This window comes from Prenolepis imparis, unplaced genomic scaffold, assembly GCF_030444845.1.
Source record: "Prenolepis imparis isolate NDT839.2.m4 unplaced genomic scaffold, iyPreImpa1.0 SCAF_8, whole genome shotgun sequence".
NCBI lineage: Eukaryota > Metazoa > Arthropoda > Insecta > Hymenoptera > Formicidae > Prenolepis > Prenolepis imparis.
Genome location: NW_028141166.1, coordinates 16,808,193 through 16,832,683, shown reverse-complemented (window position 1 = coordinate 16,832,683; position 24,491 = coordinate 16,808,193). Strand labels below are relative to the sequence as shown.

Here is a 24,491-nt window from a genome sequence, read left to right as displayed (position 1 = left end):
TTTGCTGATAACATAGAGAATACAGTAGTCATATGTAATCAATGTAACTTGCTCTTTTATTCGTTAGTGATAAAATAGATATTTAAAATTGCAAACCGTACTAACAAAAACAGAAACTTTTAAAAGTACGAATGAATAGATTGACTTTTAATTTTTTATTAGTAAAAGTTTATTATTTTGTGTACATACATGTTACAATTAATTTTTGAGAGCTTGTCATTCTTATTGTCATCGTTATTATACTAATACTACTAATATTTACATTTCCAACAATTTAATAATTAAATATTTTAATAATTTTGAAGATTTAATAACTTAATAATTAAAAATCTCAATTATATTGTATATTTCTAATCTATTGAGATTTGTGCAACAGTTATAAAACATATATCTGTTTAACATTATATTTCACGTTATTTTTTTTACAGAATTATTTAATTATTTTATATAATTAATTATAACTAATTTTTGTTTCAGATATAAACATATATACGTATACGTTTAGCGAATTGCTGTTTTCTTACTTACTAACTATTTCATATACTTGTTTCAATGTATCAGACAAGTTCTCCGAAGTAGGAGAAATTTCTATATTCATATCATATGAGATATTCTCCGAGGAACTATATCTGCCAGAAGCCATCAGTCTCCGCGCAGTATGTCATCGCATATGTTTCAGAATATCAGTAGTGGACCACGATGCCATTTTGGTGGTCGCTATGCGGCTTTCCACCCATATGCAAGATCATAGCAGATGGCACTTTGGCGAAGTCAAGGATCCACCCCCGCGTCTTTAGGATGGGGGTGAAGCAGTCGGGATGTAAATTCGATTGGAGGCACCGGCTACATCGGGATATTCTTATTTCCGAAGATCCAAAGGGGGTGGGCGTGAGCGACACGGTAGGGTGGATCTGGTGTCCTCCAGCTCAGTCCTCCTCGTTTTCCTCAGCGGAAGGATGCCTCTGGGAGCGTCGCTTATATCGAGTTAGAGCCGTTTGAATACAGACACGCTCCTACGGTTGGAAGGGGCCCACCAGGCTCTGCCAGGGAGATATCGACGGATCAAAAGTTGATACTCGACCTTCCTCGCGACTTCCGAGCTATCTTTATATGATTACTCGAGGACCTCCTACTACCAGCGTTTCCTCTCTCGGCGAAAGGGTATCGGTGCAGCCTCCTACCCCGACGAATCCTCCTCCCTCGCCGCCATCTTAAGACCGATACACTAGTCCCGCACGACGCGTAGAATACTTAAGGATCCGTGTCTTTCGCGACCCCTACACCATTCCACCCACGACGACTTCCATCTTTCTGGTCTAGGCGGTTGGAATGACGTGAAGTACGCATAAAGTATTCCTGGGAGACGATCCGTTTGGAAACTGAGTTACGGCTGCTACGTGGTCCAAGCGGCGATACGGTCCGCGACATCGACGCGAGATCGATCGCGGAATTATGCACGGTACCACGGAGAAGACGAGGGATGATTATATTTCCATTTGCCGGCGACGGGACGTTACTCGCGGGAGCAATAAATGCGAGCGAGCGGAAGAAACTGGGATCAAGGAAAGGCAGATAGTTGTTCATTCGATTGGATAAATCTTAATTTAATAACATCTTCAATAATAGTAATGATAATTAACGTTGTAAAATGTAAAGCAGCAGAAACTTGACGATTTTCAACTAGTATTGATGTATAGTAGTAATTAATGAAACTTGTGTTAGATATTTTAATTTTTTATACCTTGTTGTATAATTATTATAATTTTTCCAGATATTAATTTCTTCATCTTCTAATTTGATGGAAGAAGCCATATATTTATGAAGCAAATCTCTGGAATTATCAAATACTTGGATGTATTTTTGTTTTAATTTTTTTAAATATAATTTATCTTTCATATTTTAGATTTATGTTACAGAGCTATTTATAAAAAAAATTTAACACATGATTTTCATTGATATATGCATTTAATGATCATCTAATTTGTCTCGTAATGTCAGCACAACGTTGTCGTCACGTAAAACATCGCACGACGAAGTAAGAGTTAAGATGCCGAAGGGGCATGGACGACTCGTTGATCCTGCTCATCAATGATGCAGCCGAAGGAGATACACGATACCACGGTTGCTTCAGCGAGGCACGATGCATGTCCTTGGGGGTCGATTTCGTCGAGGACGACATAGCATCGACGAATAATCACTTTTCCGAAGTATTCTCTGGCCAACATTCCCACGGATAGCCATCCGTGTCCGTGGATAATCATTTATTCAGGATGGGTAATGAATCGGACGCCCTTGGGAACGTCGTCATCGCCTTCGTGTGGATCACCAAGTCTATTCGTGAGTTTTCGTTGATTTCCGAAGACTTACTTGGAGACTTTACGGCCGGCCGGAAATGGCGTTGTCATGGTATATAGCCTATTCCATTCTACCCGTTACTCTTACCTGCGAAATCTGCAATCATGTAATTTCAGATTGATTTTTGCTCGGCGAAAATATTTTACTATAGAAATCCTTACTTAAATTTTTCTAATTCCTAAATCAACGTTAACTTTAATTGCTTTTACAGATATATGTTTACTGACTGTATCTCTCTCAATTTGATCCCATCTGATGCTAATCTAATCATTTTCCCATTCAATAAAATATATGACATTCAATGAAATGTATATAGATATATTCTTTTTTAATATTGCAACATTTCGTATTACGTTATCATGTAATTTCAGATTGATTTTTGCTCGGCGAAAATATTTTACTATAAAAGTCCTTACTTAAATTTTTCTAATTCCTAAATCAACGTTAACTTTAATTGCTTTTATTTTACAGATATATATTTACAGACTGTATCTCTCTCAATTTGATCCAATCTGATGCTAATCTAATCATTTTCCCATTCAATAAAATATATGACATTCAATAAAATGTATAGAGATACATTCTTTTTTAATATTGCAACATTTCGTATTACGAATGAATCCATTATGAATATCCACAATGTTGTGTACGAAGCCACGCAAGTCGGAATTCAATCGATCTCTGACTGTATTAAGTCAGTCAGGCTGGAGACGCTTGATTGATCGCCGGAACGCGCGACGTGCCCTTTTCTTCTTCGCAGGCGTAAACGATCATCATTTGTTTTCCTCTTTCCGTTTTCCATACCGAGCTATTTGTTTAAAGTCGCACGATACACGGAAGAAAGAGCGAGCCTCCTCGTTATTAGAGAAGCCTACTGACAAATGACCGCATCTGTGACAGCTCGTCGTTTGATCGATCGAAGGTCACACTATTTACAGAAAAGAAAAAAAAAGGAGGAACAGAGGAGGAAATTATCTTACATCTCATTATCGATCAGTGGAATAAAATAAAACGGGTGGGTTTTGTAAATTCGCAAAATTTGTCTGATAATTTTCGAGAAGCCAAGCAGATTCAACCGAATATTACGTCAACCGTATTGATGAGGAAACGCGCTCACTCGCGTTTAGTCGAATTAGTTGCTATCCGACCTACATAACTCTAACTATAAGTGATCGTAAGCGAAATTGCACTTGTTCCTGTACATACTCCCGTCAACGGAAGGAACATATCTCCGTCACGATCCGCGCGTGGAACGAATTAGCGCGTGGCACGCAACGCACGAAAATTGCATGAACACCGCGCGAGTCCCCTAATCTCCCTCTCAAAAATTCCATTAGCCGCGCGATGTCCGACGATAATTGGACATCGACGTTTTTTAATCCGACTAACCCGCGCAAATGCGACTGACATGCAAATCCACGCAGCGTCCAGGCCGCATTTGCGCGAAATGAGATTTCGGTATCCGATCATTTCGTTGGCCTGCAAATTCGACGCGCAGAGAAATAACGAACGAAAAAATGCATAGCGTCGAGGGGGTTGCAAAAGTACAATATTTCGCGAATTGTAAAAAATGTAGAAATAATGTACTTGTATGCGAGGAAAAATTTTGCACACAACTGTGATGCGTTGAGAAAATGTGACAATATATTCAATGAGCATCTTCTTTTTGTGATATATGAGAATAAATAAGCAGAGAATATTGTAACACTCATCATTTTCTGAAGCAGTTTAAAAGAATTATTTAGAAAAATTGATTAAGTTGATGCGCGTGAAAGATAGTAATTAAATAAACATAATGTATAATTTTTATATGTAATTAATAAATATTGATCTTAGTTTTACGATAATCTTTTAATATATATAAAATTTAGAAAAAATATATATTACTTAAGATGTCAAAAGAAGTTGCTTGTTACATTAATTATTATTCTAATATTATGTATATGTCAGTTAAATGGAGAGTGATAAAATATATCGATAAATTGATATATGTGCATCCGACAAAAATATATAAAATTATAACAATTTTCTAAACTGATGCGTTGCTTTAAATAAATGTTACCTTGATGAAGAATAACACTTGATCTCGGTATTTCTCATTGACAGTCGATTATGACGTGCGTCTTCGCAACGTCAAGATCAACCCTCAAAAACTATCGAGCAATCATATTTTCCTCCGTCCTCTCCAACGGACACATCTGTACGTCGGATCCTCGCGCTGCTACATCACTCAGAGTTGTCACGGATCGGGACAGATTACGACGTCCTCGGTTTCCACCAATTTGGCGACACGCTAGTGCGTTCGCGGATCCGGACCGAGTTATTGCGGGGGACAGAGGGAAGGTAACGCGCAAGTCGGGGCTTGTAAATAATATGGAAAACCGCGAGGGGGTGGATATAAGGGAGGTTTTCCTTCGCCGAGTCTGTATATGTTCGGCGAGAAAACGGGAAAAGGAATACGAAAAAGTGGTGTGCGATAGAAAGAGGGGATTGAAACGGAGGAAAGGGGGAGGACATCTCCGACTGACGGTATACACCGACGGTGACCCGAGGTGCCATATTTCAAAGTGGGGCGTCCTCCGAGGGGCCGTGAATACCTTAATAGTCATAAGGTGTATCCGTGTATACGGCGAGTGTATGGAGTTGTCCCCTAAAACGTATTCGAACGTTCCATAACCGGCAGCTGAGCGAGACGATGCGGCTCTGAACGGCTTTTCTGCGTTGTGGATACAACGAGGATCGTATAGGCGATACGGAAACGGCACATGGTCGCTAAAGCGGCTATAATGTTGTCGCGGAAATTGCGATAGCCGGGGGTCGCGATTGGTACCGCGCGACAGGAAGATACACAGGGAGAATATTATGACCTCGCGTTTTATTTCGCAAAATTTTTTCAACAATTTTCAACACCGTCGCGTTGAAGTTTAACATTTGAATCTTTTAGGGCCAATTTCACCAACGTCGGTTAACTTTAATCTTCCGGTTAAACTATATCTTTGTCTCTTTTCAGATACGCTCTTAAAAAGAGACAAAGATATAATTTAACTGGAGATTAAAGTTAATCGACGTTGGTGAAATTGGCCCTAATTTCACCAACTTAATTGGAAATTTTTGGAAATTAGAGTTATATATAATAAATAAAATTTCCTTATGAATAACGATTAAAAATAAATACCTATATGTAATCGCACCGAATCGCAAGTGTTTGATTTATACAAGTCTACTCGCGACCCAGCGCTATTTAATAATGAGAGGCTCTCTATTACTCAATGGCTATTAGGAAGAACGTAGGAGGGGTGGCTTTCGGTTCTACTTGGTTCATGGTGCAATCGGTTAATCACCGCTCTCTCATCCCCAGCCTGCGTAGCCTGAGACAAGGTTTAAGCGCCGACGTAGCCGCGCGCCCTTCGGCCCACCTACCAGTCCCCATATCAATTAATCTTACCCAGAATGCAATAACTGTCCAATCTGCTCCCGTGGCTGCGTCATGGTGTGTCGCGCAGTCTGTGCTGCAATGTCCTTTCTCTTTCTCTTTCTCTCTTTTTTTCTCGCCATTCTTTTTCGCAGATAAATTTTTCGATGTGCTCTATTTTCTTTTTTCTTTTTTTTTTTGCTAGCCCTTATCCTTTATTTCCCGCGACGTTCTACACGATTGGCATAGACGATGGAAGCTCTAAACGAGCCTACGGAAAATCTCCACCCCAACATCGCACTCGTAGGTCCCTGACAAAATAATGAGCGCGAGAATGGGATGAGAGAGAAAGAGAGCGGCCAAGTCCAGGGAAACTCGGCAGAAAACATATTGGGCCGTTAAGGGGTTCTTCGGGGTAGTCTGCTTAATTGGCATGGCCGTTTAACCCTGAATTGTAGCGAGTGAAGCTGGAACGATCGCGATCCGGCAGTGCCAGATTCAGCGACCTTAATTAATAGAGCTATCGATTCGGATGAAAAGTGGAAAATTATCTTAATTAAAATACGCACTATTTACATTTGTTATAATGTAATTATTTTCGACTATTTTTTTATTTAAATTTTGATTTGTATTACACTTTCTTTGACACTCGTAACAATGATATATTTAAAGAATAATACGTTTTATTTCTGTAATAATTACCGTAATTATTTTTGCAATAAAATAAATAATACGAATTTGATAAAAGGATATCAAACAATTGAGAGAGGGAAAGAAGTTGCTAGACAGAAGAAACGTTTACAAATGGTAACAGCGTTTATTGTTAATAATAATAATGACAATAATATTAATAGCGAGTCTCTAATTACAATAATTACATAATGATATTAATGGTACAACAATAAAAACTTCGATAGCGAGAAAAAGGGAAGAATATAATAACTTCTTGATGGAGGCCACGACGAGTGTGAGCCGCCATTAGTCGGAACGACTCTGTGCAGCACACATGTGTGTGTGTGTGTGTGTGTGTGTGTGTGTGTGTGTGTGTGTGTATGTGTGCCCATGTCTATTTATAATATTTATAGCTTCGATTTATATTTATATTTATATCCATATTTGTATGTATATATTTATACGCTTAAATTAGCCGTGATACTGTCTACGTGCTATTTACAATTTTTGGTCACAGTTGCAACTTTAGGGGTTGTATTTTTCACGCCCTTTTTTCCAACGACAGGTGCGGGAGATATGCAAAATACAGTACGATTCTCGTCGTACTCTGACACCTTACACGCCATTCGACAATCACGCTACTCGGACAATATTTATACTTTGCAAAAAATGCAGATCTTAAATATTATCAATTTTCTCGATATCGAAAATAATATATTATTTGAGTAGATTTTTGTCTTGTTTTTTCTTTTATTATCTCGTATTATACGATATATAACTGGGTACTGTTAAAGTGATATACATTTTTGCAAAATGCCCGACTAACTTGAAGGTTGCACCGCGTGTGATGACAATATCTACGTAATAAGAGAAGTTATAGTAACAGGTAATCGATTAGCAGTAGATAAACGTCGATTAAAGTAGAAAGTGCTAATCATCATTCGTAACAAAAACAGTCGATCTTCCATTCGCCTATTTTTTATGCGGGTTTATGCATCTTTGTAATTAATAAATGATCAATTCTCATTGTAGGCTCATTATAAAGCTCTCTTGTCCGAATAAAAGAGTCGCTGAAGAAATTAATTTCTGACTCGTTTCATCGTTTAGGAACGAAATAAATGCAACTTTTTTATGGAATGTTTAGTTGCAACAAATTAACAGTCATTACACTTTCTCCATTCTTATTAGTGTATTCTACAAACCAAGAATCCTTGGAGTCGCGACATATTTACTTAACCGGTTTCTATGAAACAAATAATCGAATAAATAACTTATACAATTTTTTCGGCTCAAAAGATCAATAAAGAGATTTCTTGATAAAAAAATATTAGAGTTCCCCACCTTTAGCCAATTTTCTTTATCTCGAAAATTTACTTTCTAATTGCACTGTTCCGATTATTTTCGCGTCCGTCATATAATCTGAATTTACATGAAATTTTGCATCCTCAATATTATCTGCGGTTGAATGATATTAACGTTTTGCTTTCTAATAATTTTTCTAAAGTAACTAATATACTTTCAATTTAAATCGATTACTGTTTTTTAATAACTATATATTGCAAGTATTTAATATGATTTAATATTATTTAAATTAGAATTGTATAAAAAAATTTAAATAATTCAGATATATTATATCGTTTAGGTAGCTTTTTCATTGCTAGAAAAAATATGTCAAATAAAAAATATAAAAATGAGATGCAAATAAGAAATAATTGAGATGCAAAAAGTTGACATCGTTCAGCCAATAATCCATCACGATACACTCCGCAATCGTTTCACTCATGATTCTCTCCATGAGATTAATTTATCGCTTGCGTCTCCGCCATCATTGACGTTCATGATTTCAGTTCTCGCAGTAGTTACAGCCTCAATCCAATCAGACTGCCTGATTCGCGGAAATGTACCGCTAATTGCAACCATCTGCGATCGCCGTTTCGCGCCGGACTGGCAACTTATTATCAATCGCTGCCTCGTCGCAGCTTCACTGCATCATCGGTGGATTTCCACTGGGTAGGGAATTCTGTCCGGGAATCGAACCAATCGGCGGTCGATGTGACGCGCTGAGGTCAGCGTGCTGGGTCTCGCGGTGCCTCCTCAGGTCGACCTTTCGTTGAAAAGCTCGGCCGCATAGATCGCAGGCAAACGGTTTGAAACCCGTGTGCTTTCTCGAGTGCGTGATCAGGTTGCTGCTTTGCGAGAATGCCTTGCCACACACTTGACATTTATGAGGTTTTTCCCCTGCAACAAAAAGAAGATAAAAAATGTTTAGAGAAAATTAATATCCTAGCTGATTAGTCGATTTCCGGTTGATTAATATTCGAACATATCTATTTGTAATATAAGAAGTTGTTTAAAATTGTAAGTATCTTTTTAACTACTTAAATTTATAAAATCGTTTTATTTAAAAAGTTAAAGCTTTTTGCTTTTTGATAATTAATTTTTAAATAATATATAGAGACAATAATTTTATCGAAAGCTCGTATGATATAATATCGGAAACATATATAAAATCAAACGACATCGAAGAATTCTAAAAATTTTTTGCAGCATTTCTTCAATCGAAAAACGGAGCCTTTCTTTAGAAAATTTATCGCTGTTGACATAAGGTGTTATGCTATCTGAACTACAAAGATACTTCATCATTGAACGCTATGAGCTTAAAAGAAAAATCGGAAAACTCCAGTAACATCATTTAGTTCCCCTTTTACGTCGTCTGCTACATTCCAGCGAGCATTCGCGTTAATCTTGAAGTACCGATTCTCAGTGCTGCTAGCTTTATTCCGTTCGGTCAAGACTCTTCTCGGGCAAAAGGAGAGATCATAGGGGGAAAAGAGGGTGGAAGGCACGGAAGGCTAGCCACCTCAGAAGACGGGTGTAGGTGGCATCAGCGATGCGGGGCACGCCCGGTTAAGATTTCCTCCCAAGCGAGAATCTCAGCCACCCCGGCGGCGAGAAAAGGCAGCGAACGAGACAGACGGAGAGAAGAGCGAATAGTGGAAAGGGGTGCCTATGTGCGCCGCTCTAGGGGTTCGTTGTCTCTGAGGGGCGAGGGGAGAATCCCCGGTTGGAAGGGTCGCCGCTCGTTTCTCTCATCCTGGCCGCGAGCTCTGATTGGTGGCCAGGGGCGGCTCCAACCCCCGTGTTACCATGACTACCGGCGGGATAACCCGGCTGCTGCTGACTGAGGGTGGTTAGAACGAGAGGGAGAGACAAAGAGGCTGCCTGCTGCTGAGGGATGGTGGTGGCACGACGACGATGCGAACTACGCCGCCGGCAGGTAACGGAGGGCCCGTTAATGGACTCCCCCGTACGTCCATACGTTTGGCCGAGCAACCGGTACACACGTATGTACTACACCCTCATCCTCCCGGCATCGGCACGACGACCGGGCGGAGGGTGGATCCATAAACAACTCGTTAGCCGAGCCTTCAATCTCGCCCCGTCGATACGACGAGGCCGTCGATCGCCCTCGCGATTATACCCGGTACTGCGATCTTGATTTCCTATCCGGGAAAAAATATCGGCTGTTCTTTTCCAGGGATTTCTCGAGATCGGACGTGTTGATCCTTATTCACGAGAATGTGGTATCTTTCCCGAAATATCCGAATCAACGCAAAGTAATATAATTGTCGATTATTTACAGTTTGGAATTTTTTATACAATCTTGCATTTGATAATTGTAATACTTGCATTTCAGATATAACTATTGACTTTTTTTCAAAATTAATAATTTCTAGTAATTTTTCTTTCTAGAGAGTCATAAATAAATAAAAAATAAATTAAGTAGAAAACAATAGGGATTATATAATACGAATAAAAGATTTTATTATATATACCTATATTAATTTATGGCAGGACATATTATTAGCCAATGTAGCATTTTTTTGTTAGTCTTATCCCAAATCAACAGAAACATTAATTTTTATCTAATTTATCAAGTTTGCGCACAACGCTTTATCGCAGTCATTTTATGCGAACATCAACCGCATAGTTGCGCTACCCTTCGGATCAAGATTCACGCGCGGATTCGGAGTTAAAGACGCGCTTTCATTGGAGGGAGAAGAGGGGTATTGTAGGAATCCGACGAGTCCGCCGCTCGATGAAATTCCACAGAGTTCTACGCGGACCCAAGGGGTGAGACGAAACGGATAGAATTTTCGCGGAGTTAAGCGCCGGTGGAAGCCAGGACGGGGGTGAAAGAGCGCAGGGCGGTCGTTTGAAATTTATGAGCTCGTAAAATCAAGAACCGTCCGAGCGCTTGTACCGAGGTTGCCCGTTTCGCGTCTATATCGCAACGACTTTGCCATGGTTACGGAATATCGTTTCTACCATCCGAAAATCCAAAGTCCTCGCTCTCGATACAAACGCTTCACACTTGACTGACTCGTAAGTGGATCCTGGAAATTTATTTGCTACATATCTAATCGGATAAAATATATCTAGAATAAAATAAAATTAGACATCCTAGACGTACAGATTTAACAAAAATAATTTCCATCAATTTTTCTATGAATAAAGTCGACTTTATATTCGCAGAAGATTTCGTTAATAATTTATTCGGGGCTTTAAAATAACTTCTATTTACGTACAATGATATACTCTTTGCAGTTTACTATTCAGTTTTGTCCCTTTATATTGTTGATGTAGCTAGCGCAAATTGCTGCATTTTCTAGCGGTCGGGAGAATATTAGGTTCCCCACATTTATTCGCGGGAGGGAGAGGGTGGCACTTTAAAATATCATTTTCTTGAGGAAACGAAGGATTAAGGGGATGGGAGAGAAAGAAGGAAAAGAAGAAGGGGGTAATGTGTAGAAATGGGACGCCGGGTCTACTGGGATTCTCGTTTCTCGGAAACGAAGTAAAGAAGAGAAAGACAAGGCGGAAAGAAAAGGAGCCACACCGGAAATTTACGCGCTCATAAAAATCAAGAGCCGTCAGAACTCTGTTGGATCCGGCGGGTTTATTTCTTCGGTAGAATTGTCTGTCTCAAAATAACCGCGTTAATAAATTTATTGGTAGCAACGTGTTACCGAGATAATATATTATCTGCATATTTAACAAGATTAAACATTGCAAATATTGTTATTGATCGATCAATTTAATAGTTGAGTCTTTCTCGAGTGAAAATTTTATATCTTGTACAGAGAGATATTATTTTACTTGTTAATCCCTCTTGAGTGAAAATTTTATCTTGTGCAGAGATATTATTTTACTTGTTTACGAAATTATGGATGCCAATATTTTCTTGCAAGGGAATAAACAAGGCAATGCAGCTTCAAGAACGTGACCGGAAGGATGATCGATGATCAATAATATTTCAAATATGAGTCTGAAATTCCACCTGAGCGTGAACGAAAGAATTTCCGAAAGAAGAAATAAGGGAAGAGAAAAATAAAGGAAATGGTTGGTGCAAGCAGAACGTGATCATATATGCTTGTGAAAGGAATGTCAAAATGGATTTTAATTCTTTGGATATGTGTGCTATAAAAATTTTTATCATTTATAATAAATTTTATAATTGATTATGTGTGTGCAATGTTATAGCCGTAATTTGTGGAACGTAGAGTTTCTAAATCTTTTAAAATTTCTTGGTTTTATTTATAAATAAAAAAAAGATTGTGTTTACGTACACAAATTTACATGTAAATAAGTAATAATATAAGAAGATTTTTTCACACATTAAAAAATCTTTTCATAATTAATAAATTGAATAATATTTAATAGGTAAAAATTTGATGTAAAAAATAAAACACGTTAAAAATTGATTAAAAAATAAAACATATTAAAAGCTGAAATTTAATTAACAATGAGATTTATATTATTATTAGTATTATTACTATAATTATTCAAATTATATATTATTCATTGAAATGATCATTACATTTGACAATTTTACATTTTTGTAATACATCAATTTTCAATACGTGCAATCAATAATCGTGGATAGTGAATTGCGGGGAGCAAATTCGTGGAGAATAGAGGAATTTTTTTTCAAAAGAGAAGCATGGTGTGTGTGTTGAAAAAAGGCTGAGCGTTTCTCGTGGAATTTACGCGCTCATAAAAATCAAGCACCGTCGGAGCGCACCTTATCCGTCCTTATCCCTTATGCGAGAGGCGCACCGGGGTTTCGATCTAAATGCACACGGGATGCATTCTCCGTCTCACACGTGCGGCCTTCGAGTAGTGGTGGGATCAAAGATTTAACCGGCACCGGCAGTTGAGATTCGACGCTCGCGAATTTTTAACAGCGCGGATGAGGATTGGCGAGCCAAGGCCGGTCTGGGCTGGCTGGCTGCGAGAGCGAAGAGATTCGTGGCTGAGAGCCCCTGAGGTTTAAGACGCCATTACACCCCTCGGGGCTGTCGGCCGACGCCCCTAAAACTATATTAAACTCCCGGAAATCTTACGCGAGCGAGGGTGCTTCGTCTCCGTTAATTCTACCGCCCCGTCGCTCGCACGCTCGTCCCTCGCGAGTGCCGCAAGTACGAGCGTTCCCTTCGCACATCCCTCTTACGAGCGAACTTACTCTTGAGAACGGGAAACCGAGACGGCATTTTGATCGACTCGCTCGACAGAGCTACGTGCTGATCTGCCATTACGACGACTTTGCTGAAAAGCGTTTTGATCCAGCAATCTGGATTTATGTGTGTGTATTAAGCCTCTCAAATACTTTAATGCTCATTGATTTAATTAGCTATTAATGTCTACACGCTGACATTTAGACAGCTGATGTTCTAACCGGGAATTACGAATTAACGAATAACACGTAAGCTATGTTTCTAAAGAAAGTCGCACAAAATATATTTCTTCAGCATTTTCAGTCTTTAATTAAAAAAAGAGCTTAATAATAAAAAAAATTATAGAGATTCAATAATTATATTTTTAAATATTTTATTAAGTTTTTGAGACAAAAATATCAAGATCCTTCTTTGAAATGTTATGTACAATATTGAAATCAATAAAAATAGATCTCAATCGATCAAATGTTAATTATAAATTTTCTTGAAATTTTGAAAATGGAAAGCGCGAATAATTCGAGCAAGAGCGATAAGAAGTGTATGGAAAAGACGAAGACTAAAATCAAGAAAGACAGAAACAGAGCTAGAAAAAGAGCGTCAGAAGAAGGATTGGTATGAAGAAGGTGAACCGGACGCTGGCCGAGGCATTGATTTCTTCTCGTCTTCATCGACCACGTTCCGAGCCTCTTGGGGCGTCTCTACCCTCTAACTGAAATCCTCGCAAGAGACGAAAGGGAGAGGATGGAATCGAAGAAGAGCGCGCCACATCTCATATTTCATATCGAGGACAGCATGGATTTTCTTTCGTATCTTCAAAGCTCGTACAAGGATTACCCGAGGATATCAATCAGACTGCTGCTTCTGTAGTACGGTGTATGTCTCAGCGATGAACCAGCAAAAAATATTAGAAGAACATGATTGGAGAATCGACGGAAATTATTATATACTTCTGATATTTTGATAAAAGGTATATTGTCTAGATTTTCACGTGTTTCTCACCTAGAAAAACAATATAAATTTTCTAGAATAAAGATTCTCTAAGATATACAAATTTCGGATAAAACTCAAATGCAATCTGTATAGAATCTGTAAAAAAATTTGATAATTTAATTTTTATTATCAGAAATTAAAAAAAAAATTAAAATTTTATATTTAATTATTTCGAGATTCTACGAAACGCGAGCTATGAGAAGAAACTTTGTAATGTTTCTATAACGAGACTAATAAAATTAATTATTATTTTGCTAATTTATTATCATATTTGGATTTAATTAAAACAATGGTACAAGTAGATATAGCCATATCAATTTGTTAATGAAGATGTCCAGCGAAAAATGAAGCTAGAAAAAATCTATTTTCACCGAATTCCCAATGCGCCACAGATATTTTGTTGTCGCAACAAAATACAAAATACAAAACTTGTACACCAATACAATCTTGTTCTCTATATACAGATATACCGATTTACAAGCGGCCGTTACTGGTCTCCAATTTCGTAAGAGTCACGTTTGTGTTTACCAGTTTACGCCCACGTCAGCCATGATTTTACGCCCCATCCCGGCGAAACACGGGAATCCCTCAGTGCAAAGGTAGGTGAAACGATCAATCGCAAAAAGATGTCGATTACAAGCAATCTCAATGTGTGAACCGATTTGTAAATTTTCTGTGATCAATATATTAAATTTAATTTTTACAAACTAATTATCGAAAAAATACAGAGGATATTATAACTCGAAAAATTCTCATTACAATTACAGTTTATAATAATTTAACGTTGTTAAATATTGCACGTGTATGAAATCGATGGGTTTGTCTACTTTTGCAAGGATACTTATATCTTTGAATTGATCTGATTTTACATTCCTAATTTTCCTGATTTCAAGTAAGGATATTTTTATAATTCAGATTTGTCTGATTAAGACTAGAGCCACATTTTTAATGTGAATATAATTCATACACACACGGTGCATTATTTTAGATACGATTATTAATATTTAAATTTATTCAGATTACCTATGAACTCGTGCAATAATTAATAATTACAAATAATAAATTAATATCATATAAGTTATGACTAATTCTATCGTCTAATTCTATCGTTGCATAATTTAATCATAAATGGACAGCGAATGGCATTTCGTAACAATAATTTCGACAGGGGGGCAGTCGGGCAAGAATGAAGGGAAGGAAAAGGAAACACGATACTAGGACTAAGTCCGTTAGCTCCTTAGTGCTTTCGGTATACCACAGGGATCCGCGATAATAATCCTCTCCCGGACGATCATGGCGGATGTATGGCTATTAAATTATTAGAGCGTCGATCAACATTAGGAATCGTGACAAATCCGATCTATGCCATCCGCGCTAAGACTCGTCTTACTACATCGCTCATGTGCGCGTGACTTAATTGCCAATTGTGTCTGGAAACTGCTTCGTCTTTATCCCTCGTATTTCCTCCTCTTCACCTACATAGTTTATTAATAAATGACCCATTGATACGAAAGCAATTGTTTCAACTGCCACAAAGCGATAGCAATGTAAGAGGAAGTACTAATAATTGTTGGTGCAACAACATTTCAGATTCAGTTGCAAGAGCTAAAATTTACAAACATTTAATAATCATTTTCTTTTCCTTTTTAAATCTGTAATGTTTAATGTTAATTCGTCCATTCGGTCATTATTCTTGGAATCGCGAACGATACTTGGACGCGAAATGACGCGACTAAACTCACATAACTCTAAAATATGACGGTAAGCCGATATATTCGGGATAACGTTAAAACAAATTGATTACATCGGCCATGCGTCCGCTGCCGCAACCAGCTCTCGCAACACACAACAGCTCTCACAATAAATAACAATAACTAACGACCGAGCCCCTGATCGCCGGTGAACATCGTGCGCTCGCCCGCTTTCCTCTCCTCCGGTACACGGCATATCAAACTCATCCCTGCTGGTATACGCGCGGCCTCAAGTGTCAGTGATGAGTCGGGGTGAGAGAGAGAGAGAGTGTCGGGGATGCACGGACGCGCCGATGCTGCTGCGCGCTCCGGGTGCAGTTAATTTCAACCACCCGCGCTCGGGCTGGTTGTTCGAGTGGGTGGTTACGCGGATAGGCCGAGGAGAGAAAAAGGGGGTGGTGATGGTTCCGAGGGATTTAGGGACGCGGGGGAGACAAGGGAGACCGGGTGACGGTGAGATATATGTATCGGGTGGTAAAAGGGGATGTGTGGAGTGGGACGAACGGAAGTGGCGAACGAACGAGTGGCAAGAGCGGCCGGGGGGAGGGAGGGAATAGGTTGACGTGCTCCCGGCATGTCGATATCCCTGGAAATTTAATCATGCCGTTCCACTATGAACATCGCGCACCTCGCCACTCGACGAGGTACGCTATATGGATGACGCCTCGGTCCCGTGGAACGTTATACCGGCGAATTTGCATGTTTAATACGATATCGGTTGCTTGCGCGCTGCGCCCGCGCTCGTTTCTCTCTCACCGAGCACGACATTAAATACAGTATCACTCCGCCGACGTTGACGTCGACGCCTTGTCTAAGGGACGCGCTTTTATCGTTCCCCGATGACGAGGCCTTCGTCGCCGCTAAAATCTTACGGACGCGAATTCCTGGTTCGAGATGCACCGCGTTTGCGATCAAAAAGGCATTGGGTATTATTATCATTAATAGACGAATAATACATATTGATTTTGTCGAAGTAAGATAGAAAAAATGTGTTAAGTTTTATTAGAAAGAATATTAAAGTACAGCTATTCTCTTTTAATTTAATTAATTACCCTTTATCTCTTTATGACTTGATTATTAAGTGCTCTATAAATTTTCCTAGCGTTTTAATTTAAAATATGTGTGTGCTCTGTCCCTTCAAATCAAGAAAGGTGACCACGCCTAACGATAAGATAGGCTCGAAAAACTGCCCTAAATAATAGCATCCAATTAACCCGCACCCCAATCCGGAAGACATCCTTTAAGAATCGCAAACAACGATACAATCGCGCGATCAACACAACTAACAGTTGTTTCACAACTAACGTGCCAATCCTACGTGCCGTGTAAATACGCTTTTTACCGCATGTAGTTCGATATGCGGGGGACACGACGGTGCGTCGTCGCTAATGAGCCGTAAAAAAGCAGAGGAAAAGAGAAAGAAAGAGAGAAAGAGAGAGAGAGGAAGAGAGGCTGGACTGAGGTCCCTTGCACAAAGGGGCTGAAGGGCGGAGGCAGACGGCCCTCCGACCATGTCGCGAAGTTTAAACAGCTTAGAGGGATGTTGCGGCGCCCCGATGCTTGGGGCGCCAAGTCAGCCGGAAACCTCTAATAGCCCCGTCTGGAAAGGAGAGAGGGGGAGAGAGGGAGAGGGAGAGAGAGAGAGTAAAAGATAGAAAGAGACAGAGGGGAAGAGAAGGATGTCGTAGCTGAGAATGGAGTCGGCACTATGAATGCGGCCGCAAAGGTGCCCGTACAGGTTGTATCTCCGCGAGTATATGATAACCGCACCCTCGAGGCGACCCCGAGGGAAACGCGTTCGACCAGGTATCCTGCGTACGTCGTAGCCACAGCTGAATTCATAATTCGAAAGGGGCTCGCGCTCGTGCCTGCGGCCTGGGGTAATTATTAATCGTATTACGAATGCGATACGTGTGTATTTATTGAAAATTACGCGGTTATATTAATGTATTAGCAATATTTTTCGAGTGTTTTTTTTTTTTTTCGAGTCTTGCATAAATAATCACGCAGAAAATGTAACGTTTTTCGGAATATTTACAAAATTATGTCTAAAACTGTACATAATTATATATTGAGATCATTTCTCTTCTTCAGAGAGAATCAGAGTTTGTAATAATAATAAAGTAATAGATAAGATAATAGAAATAATTCAAGATCATTGATCAAAGATAACTAGTAGTATATTTCATAAAAGACAAATGCCAGAGCTTTGTTACAATTATATTTACGCGTAACCAACGTCACAATAAAGTAATGGATGACCTCGACGATTCCAATTAATCGTTCCAGTTATTGCGAGTGTTTTAATGGATATCATATTACGGAGTCTCATAAAGCTTTAATTTCCTTCGCGTTAACGTATATGGATATTGTTTGATGTGTATGACGGATATCGGACATATATTTTTCTACAATAAAAAAATATAAAAATACATAAACGCTTAATTATACAATTTATTTATTATCTGTTCCAATTTTATGAAAAACACATATGTTCTATCGTATTTTTGTACTGTAAAATATTATCTAAAATAATTTATCAGATTATTTAATAATTATTTGCATGAAATTTTCTTAATATTTAGATAAATAATGCAACATTTAAATAATTGCATCGAGATGAGAAAACGATCAACCATGATTCTACTGTCGAAAAAATTGCCCATTCGCAACAGACGTCTCAAATGTCATCGAACATTGGACCGAAATAGAAACATTCAATGAAAAGATCGAAAAGTACACAGAATGCACTCATTCCTCCCCATCCCTCTCTTTGCTTCGATCCATCGACTTTACTTTGCACCAACAACGCGGACAGGTTGTGTTTATTGTGAAAACATAAAGGGCACGATCACGCGTGTGTAGATAAGGTCGCGTACACACTGCAAGTTGATCATTCTGATGACAGAAGGACGATTTTGATCGATAATGTTCCTCTATAATCACATGTCGGCGTCGAGACAAATCGGGGATCGGCGGTTTTATTTTTAACTCAAAATGCTGAGAATGATATAGTCGTACAATTAAAAAGAATGCATAGTTTGCTAATTAAATCAATACATAAAAAATGCTCTATATATAATTATCATTTTTGTCAAAAAAGAACAAATATATAAAACTTTTTTCAAAAAATATACGAAAAATCTAACAGCAGCTACCAATTTTAATATAATACATTCGAGCACCTACTATTATTGATTTATCAGAACGAGCAGTATGTTCGCATGAAATCATCGATACTATCAAAACTCATCATCCGTCAGTCTCCACCCCATGAAGCTCCGAAAATATTCTGCCGCCCCTCTCAAAGACATTCTGCCGGTGTTTTCCCATCGAAGAGGCTCGTGACCACTTGCCAGTCTGTCACTTTGCTCGTCAACCCCTTGCAACCATCGTGCACTTGACTCGTCGCGCCCCCTCCTCTCTCTCTCTCTCTCCCCCCCCCTTCCGTTGCGTTCCATCGCCGTCCCCGAAAACGTTCGCCTAACTGCGAAGGTAACGCGAAGTAACGCTTCGACCCCTCGTAGCCTATTCCGGGTTGCCGGCTCGTGCACGAACAATATTTGCAGAGCTCTTATTCTCAACCCCCGTGAGCGGTGGCGGCGCTTCGAACCACCCCGCTCGCCCGAACCACCCGTTTCTCTTTCCACCCCTCGTGTGCACCAGCAACCACCTACCTACCTACCTACCTAATAATGATTTTACGTTACGCCACGCCGTTTTCCCCGGGGAATCCGACGGTGCCGCACCCTTATTGCACATGGCCTGTGCTCGGTACGTGGGGTACGTAGGCAGTCGGTCGAAGGGAGGATTGGAAAGAGAAAGAAAGACCTGATTATCATTAGCAACAAAGTCCCAGAACACCCTTGGCGCACGTACGCACGCAGCCGACTCGGCCGTCGTTCGAGGTCGTGGGAGCAACGAGATTTGTTCGTGCGCATGATAAAAAAAAAGAAAGAGAAAGGGATATCGCGCCAAGGGTAAACCAGTCGAATCGATCTAGTGAGGATGTATACAGAGATATGTAGTTTATTAGAGAATCGATGGAATAGATTTTCAGCAAAATTCTATGGTAAACAAATATTGCATTAAAAGTTAATTAATTTAAATGTATATTATATATAGCAAAAATATAACTATAATTGAAATAATTCGAATAAATAAAAATAATTCGAATATCTTTAATAATTCTTGTCAAAAAGCGCGATGGAAGATTAATTTTGAATTTACAAATTACGTATCGAAAAAAGTTTTTCGCTAAATAAAAAAAAAGTTTAACAATAAGATATACACATACACTTTCTTCGTAGAAAAGAAGATTGTTTCTCGAAAATTGAAAATTCCTCTGAAAAGAAGGATTCGGACTCTCACTCTTTTTCGTTTTACGGCGCAATTGCCGCGAACAGACCATGAACCATCATTGGTCGGTGCTCTCATGGCGCTTCTAAATTTTTCATACTCCTGAATAATAAATTAAATGTTTCATGGCGACCCTCAGCGCAACAGTGCGTGTAGATAGACATATAAGTGCGTGCAACACAAGGAAGTCAACGGTTGGTCCCCGCCGGTTGTTAGAAAAGTCCGTGAAAGTGACCATCGCTTTGTATATCCTGTTACGTTGCCGGCCATTCCTCCGGATGTTTTGGGGGGGCCATAGAATGAACATTGTGGGGGCGGAGGATCTCGGAGTGACGGCAGGATGAAGTGGCGTGGGGGAGGACAAGGTGATAATTTGATAAGACATCGGGAGGGGTTGCCATGGAGACGATACAAAACCCAGAGTCTCAACTAGAACCCTCCAGCAGGCGCCTACTCTCTCCTTCGTCGCTCTCTACCCTCGAGAAACCTGCTCCTTCAAGACTCCGCTCCATCAGCCAGGAGACATCGAAGTGTCAAGTGTCCTGCCGCCACCATCGCTTCACGAGTTCCTCGACTTTTTTGCCCCAAGCTTCTCAATCGCACATAGAACTTTGACGCGTTTGACATTGATACGTGCTGTCGAAGATAAACACGCATCGCACAGATACAAAAAAAAAAAGACAAAGACTGCTGACGAAAATTTTGCCTGATGCCATTAATAATAATTAAAAATAAAATTGCTCTTGAGATGCAAATGGCATTTTAACAAGATTATTATAATAATGTTCAAGATATAAATAATAATTTATAATAATAAATTAATATTTATAAATAATAATTTATATTTAATTCTCAAATAAAAATAATTCTAGATATCTAAGAAGAATTTTATCAAATGTTTCAATGAAGAATAAATTCTAATTACTTTGATTTCAACCGGAAAGATAGAGACTTTCATCGTTGTAGAGACAATCAGTAGTCGAAATGTTCACTTCATGAGACAAGATTATCCGCTCGTGTGTCTTGCACAGACTCCACGTTGCGTCACAGCGATGTTCCATTCCAAGATTGGGAAGGCCATGATACCACCCCAAATCGTGGGAGCAAAGGACGAGAAGGCTAAATACAGGAGAGAGACAGAGGATAGGGAAGCACCCCGAAAGACATTACGATTATTACCGAGCGAAACTCACAATGTGGGACTCGACATCCCTGAAATGCATTGGCCACATGTGCCGTATTCAACTGGATCCTCTCGCAAGGACTCGGTCCAGACGGTTGACTGCATTATTTATCGCACGAACTTGCCGGACTAATTGATCCCTCACGTCCCTTCGATAACGATACCCATCGGAATCACGAGCATGATTTTCGTATAACGACCGAAAGTTGGCGAGCCGTCCAAATATGAAATAATTGCGTACCAGGCAAATTCAATCCGAGTAATTTTAGCATTTTCCATTCGGTTAAATAGAGCAAAGTGTAAGAATATCGACGGACTAATAGTATAATTTATAATCACGTTTGTGTGTGTAACTGATAGATAAACTTTTATTAGAAATCCATAATAGATACTTTAGATTGGAATCGTTTATGAAAATTGTTATTAAAATCTAATATTAATATAATTATTTTTGTAGATTTTATTTTTAATCGATAATAGAATTAATACATAATATTTATTTCCTCGTTTGCTTTAATATTTAATGATCATTAATATTAATTTTGCGTCTGCTAAATATTTTCCATTAGTCGCACAAAATAAATATTGTTAACCGCGAGAAATAAATCTCTTTTCAACTTTCGCTCTTTTTCAAAACCATGGATTCGTAGCTTACTTACCGGTATGTATGTAGGTGTGCTTCTTCATGTCGCTCTTCTGATGAAATCGCTTGCCGCAGAACTGGCAGGGATACGGTCTCGTGTCCGAGTGGATTAGAAGATGAGTGCTGAGCGTGCTGGACCTCTTGAAGGCTTTACCGCATTGCTTGCACTCGAACACCTTCTCCGCCGAGTGCACAGCCCTGTGCTGCGTCAGACTGATCTCGTGGCCGAAGGTTTTGTTGCACAACTCGCAGGCAAATGGCCGTTTACCGTTGTGCGACCGCCTCGCATGTACCTACGCACAAAAATTGATGTCTTTAAAAATATTATAACATACATAAAAAGTTATATTAAAAAAACAAATGTGCAGAATTCTATTGAAAAAAAAAAAATTTGCGTTACACAAAATCATTTTCCATTTAAAATAATATAATATTTTTTTAATACAAAAATATATTGTATAAATGTAAAAATTAGAATTATTAAAATAAAAATAATTCTTATCGCGGTGATAAAGTCAATGAAACGTACGCGGACGAACGTCGTCGAGGATAGCAAATCAGAAAGAAATCAAAACAACTGTGGTGCAATCTTGAGTATGGTACAAAAAAAAAACAGGCATACATACCTCGAGCCCATGCGGCGTGCTGAACATCTTGTCACACTTGACGCAGCTGTAGACGTCGCCGAGCGGATGGGGATGGTGCAGACCGTGCGCCGTGTGAGTCGAATGCAGTCCAGGGTGACCCGGATGAACGCCGCGTAGCAGCGGGTGCAAGTGCGGCGGCAGAAGATGATGCGGCAACAGTTGAGGATGCAGATACGAAAGGGGATGATGAGGATGAGGCGGCAGGAGGCCGCCCTGAAGATGCAACGGCGAATACAGAATAGACGAGCCAGGTGGTGGCGGATGAGCGCCCATGGAAGCGGTTTCCCGGAGCGGAGACGCGTTCTGCAGGTGAGCGGAGGGTGGATCTGGCCTCAAAAGAGCCGACACGCTGAAACTGTCGCCGGATTTCTTCGGCGGACGCGAGACGGGTGACGTCGCGACGCTGATGGGCGACGGCGAGGGTGTAGATGACGATCGCGGCGGACTCGAGGTACCTTCGTGATCGTCCTCGTCGCCGACCTCCTCGACGTCCACGTCGACTTCCTCCTCATCGACGTCCACCTCGGCGTCCCGATGCTCGGGCGGAGGTGAATCCGGACAGGGAGATTGCGACGGCGAGGGACTCCTCGTCGCTGGAGAACCTACCAGACGACCCACTCCGAACGATAGCCGTTCTGTAAAATGTATCGTTTATAATGATAATTATAATTATATTGAAACATGATTGATTTGTACGAATTGAAAAGAAAAACAATATTAAATTTAATCGTGCAAAAACAAATCGGCGATCATATCGCGTTCATGGATTTCGCACCTTTCAACAGATATGTATAGACATTCCGTAATCGATAAACCAGAGTTCATACACTAGTCACGAGACCAAGATGGCCAATGACTGGACGGACGGCGACTACGTCACGTATGAGGTACATGTGGGACGCTAGATGCAGGGAATCCGAAAAAGAAAAGCCACGAGTAAATACAGTTTCTTCTGGCGGAAGGATCCAGCTGGAATAAGATTTAAGTCACGTACTGGACCTCTTTTTCCTAGTGTGTACGGGCGTGAGGGTGTTTAAGGGACGAGCAGGGCACGAGAGGTCATGACAGGGTCTCATATTGCGCTAACGAGACATCGCAAGGAGAGAACCGAATAGTGAGATGCCGAGAGCGAAATGTATTTCCGCGACGTTACGTGAAGCAGTGTCCTTAATAAAATCTTTCCCGCGCCCTTTTGGAATTTTTCATAGGACGATGTAGTGTCATAAGTCGTGATTAATCCTTTAATAAAAATATATTTGCGTGATAAATGGCGGTGGAAAACACACATATATGCCTAGTTGAATTTCATATAGACCTTTTGTGACGTAATAATCGTAGAATATCTCTGAAATTTTGACATTTCTATTTGTCAATTATTAATGTGATTGTCTACTAGATAATATGTCACTGGATAATATGTAATTATAGTTCTAACCCATAACTAGTTAATTTATAACGAGAAGATTAAGCTTTTATTATTATTGAAATATTAAATTAATGTTTTTACCTGTACGGGATGACAGTTGCAAATTGCATCAGGTATCGCAATTTCGGTATTGCGTGTCAATCGGAATTTACTGTACTCTCTAATTATCGAATCGATGATTTCCGACGCAGCTTTGATTTGTACATCGCGTCATTTTATCTGTCGACCGTTTCAAACGAAACATGATTCAATCATCAATTTTGATATGTATTTGTTAGATTAAGCACGCAGAATGTATTTATTTTGTTTCCTGTTATCTGTTCCCTGACATAAATTTGACGAGAAATTTGGGAGATATCTAGATTCGATTCTAAGATATGATTAGCAGAATGCAGAATATGCAACTCATTTATTATTTGCATTTTGGATAATGATCTATATCTATATTATAAATGTCTTTAAAAAATTGAATGGTTGTAATGAATTTTAATAACTTTCTACCTTGAAATGCAATGCATTCACGCGGAGTAAGATG

The 24,491-nt window shown here is 39.5% G+C and overlaps 1 protein-coding gene across 1 annotated transcript in view; it reads right to left on the bottom strand.

The window, feature by feature from the left end:
* Nucleotides 1-6,582: 6,582 nt before the first annotated feature.
* The window catches only part of LOC145939629 (uncharacterized), a 29,285-nt gene continuing 11,376 nt past the window's right edge, over nt 6,583-24,491 (bottom strand). Inside the window, exons 3-5 of the mRNA XM_083044083.1 lie at nt 22,510-23,165; nt 21,900-22,176; nt 6,583-8,677 (exon numbers count right to left, since the gene is read on the bottom strand). Coding sequence (XP_082900209.1) covers nt 8,421-8,677; nt 21,900-22,176; nt 22,510-23,165 — 1,190 coding nt within the window. The 3' untranslated portion in view covers nt 6,583-8,420. The remainder of the gene's footprint in view (nt 8,678-21,899; nt 22,177-22,509; nt 23,166-24,491) is intronic.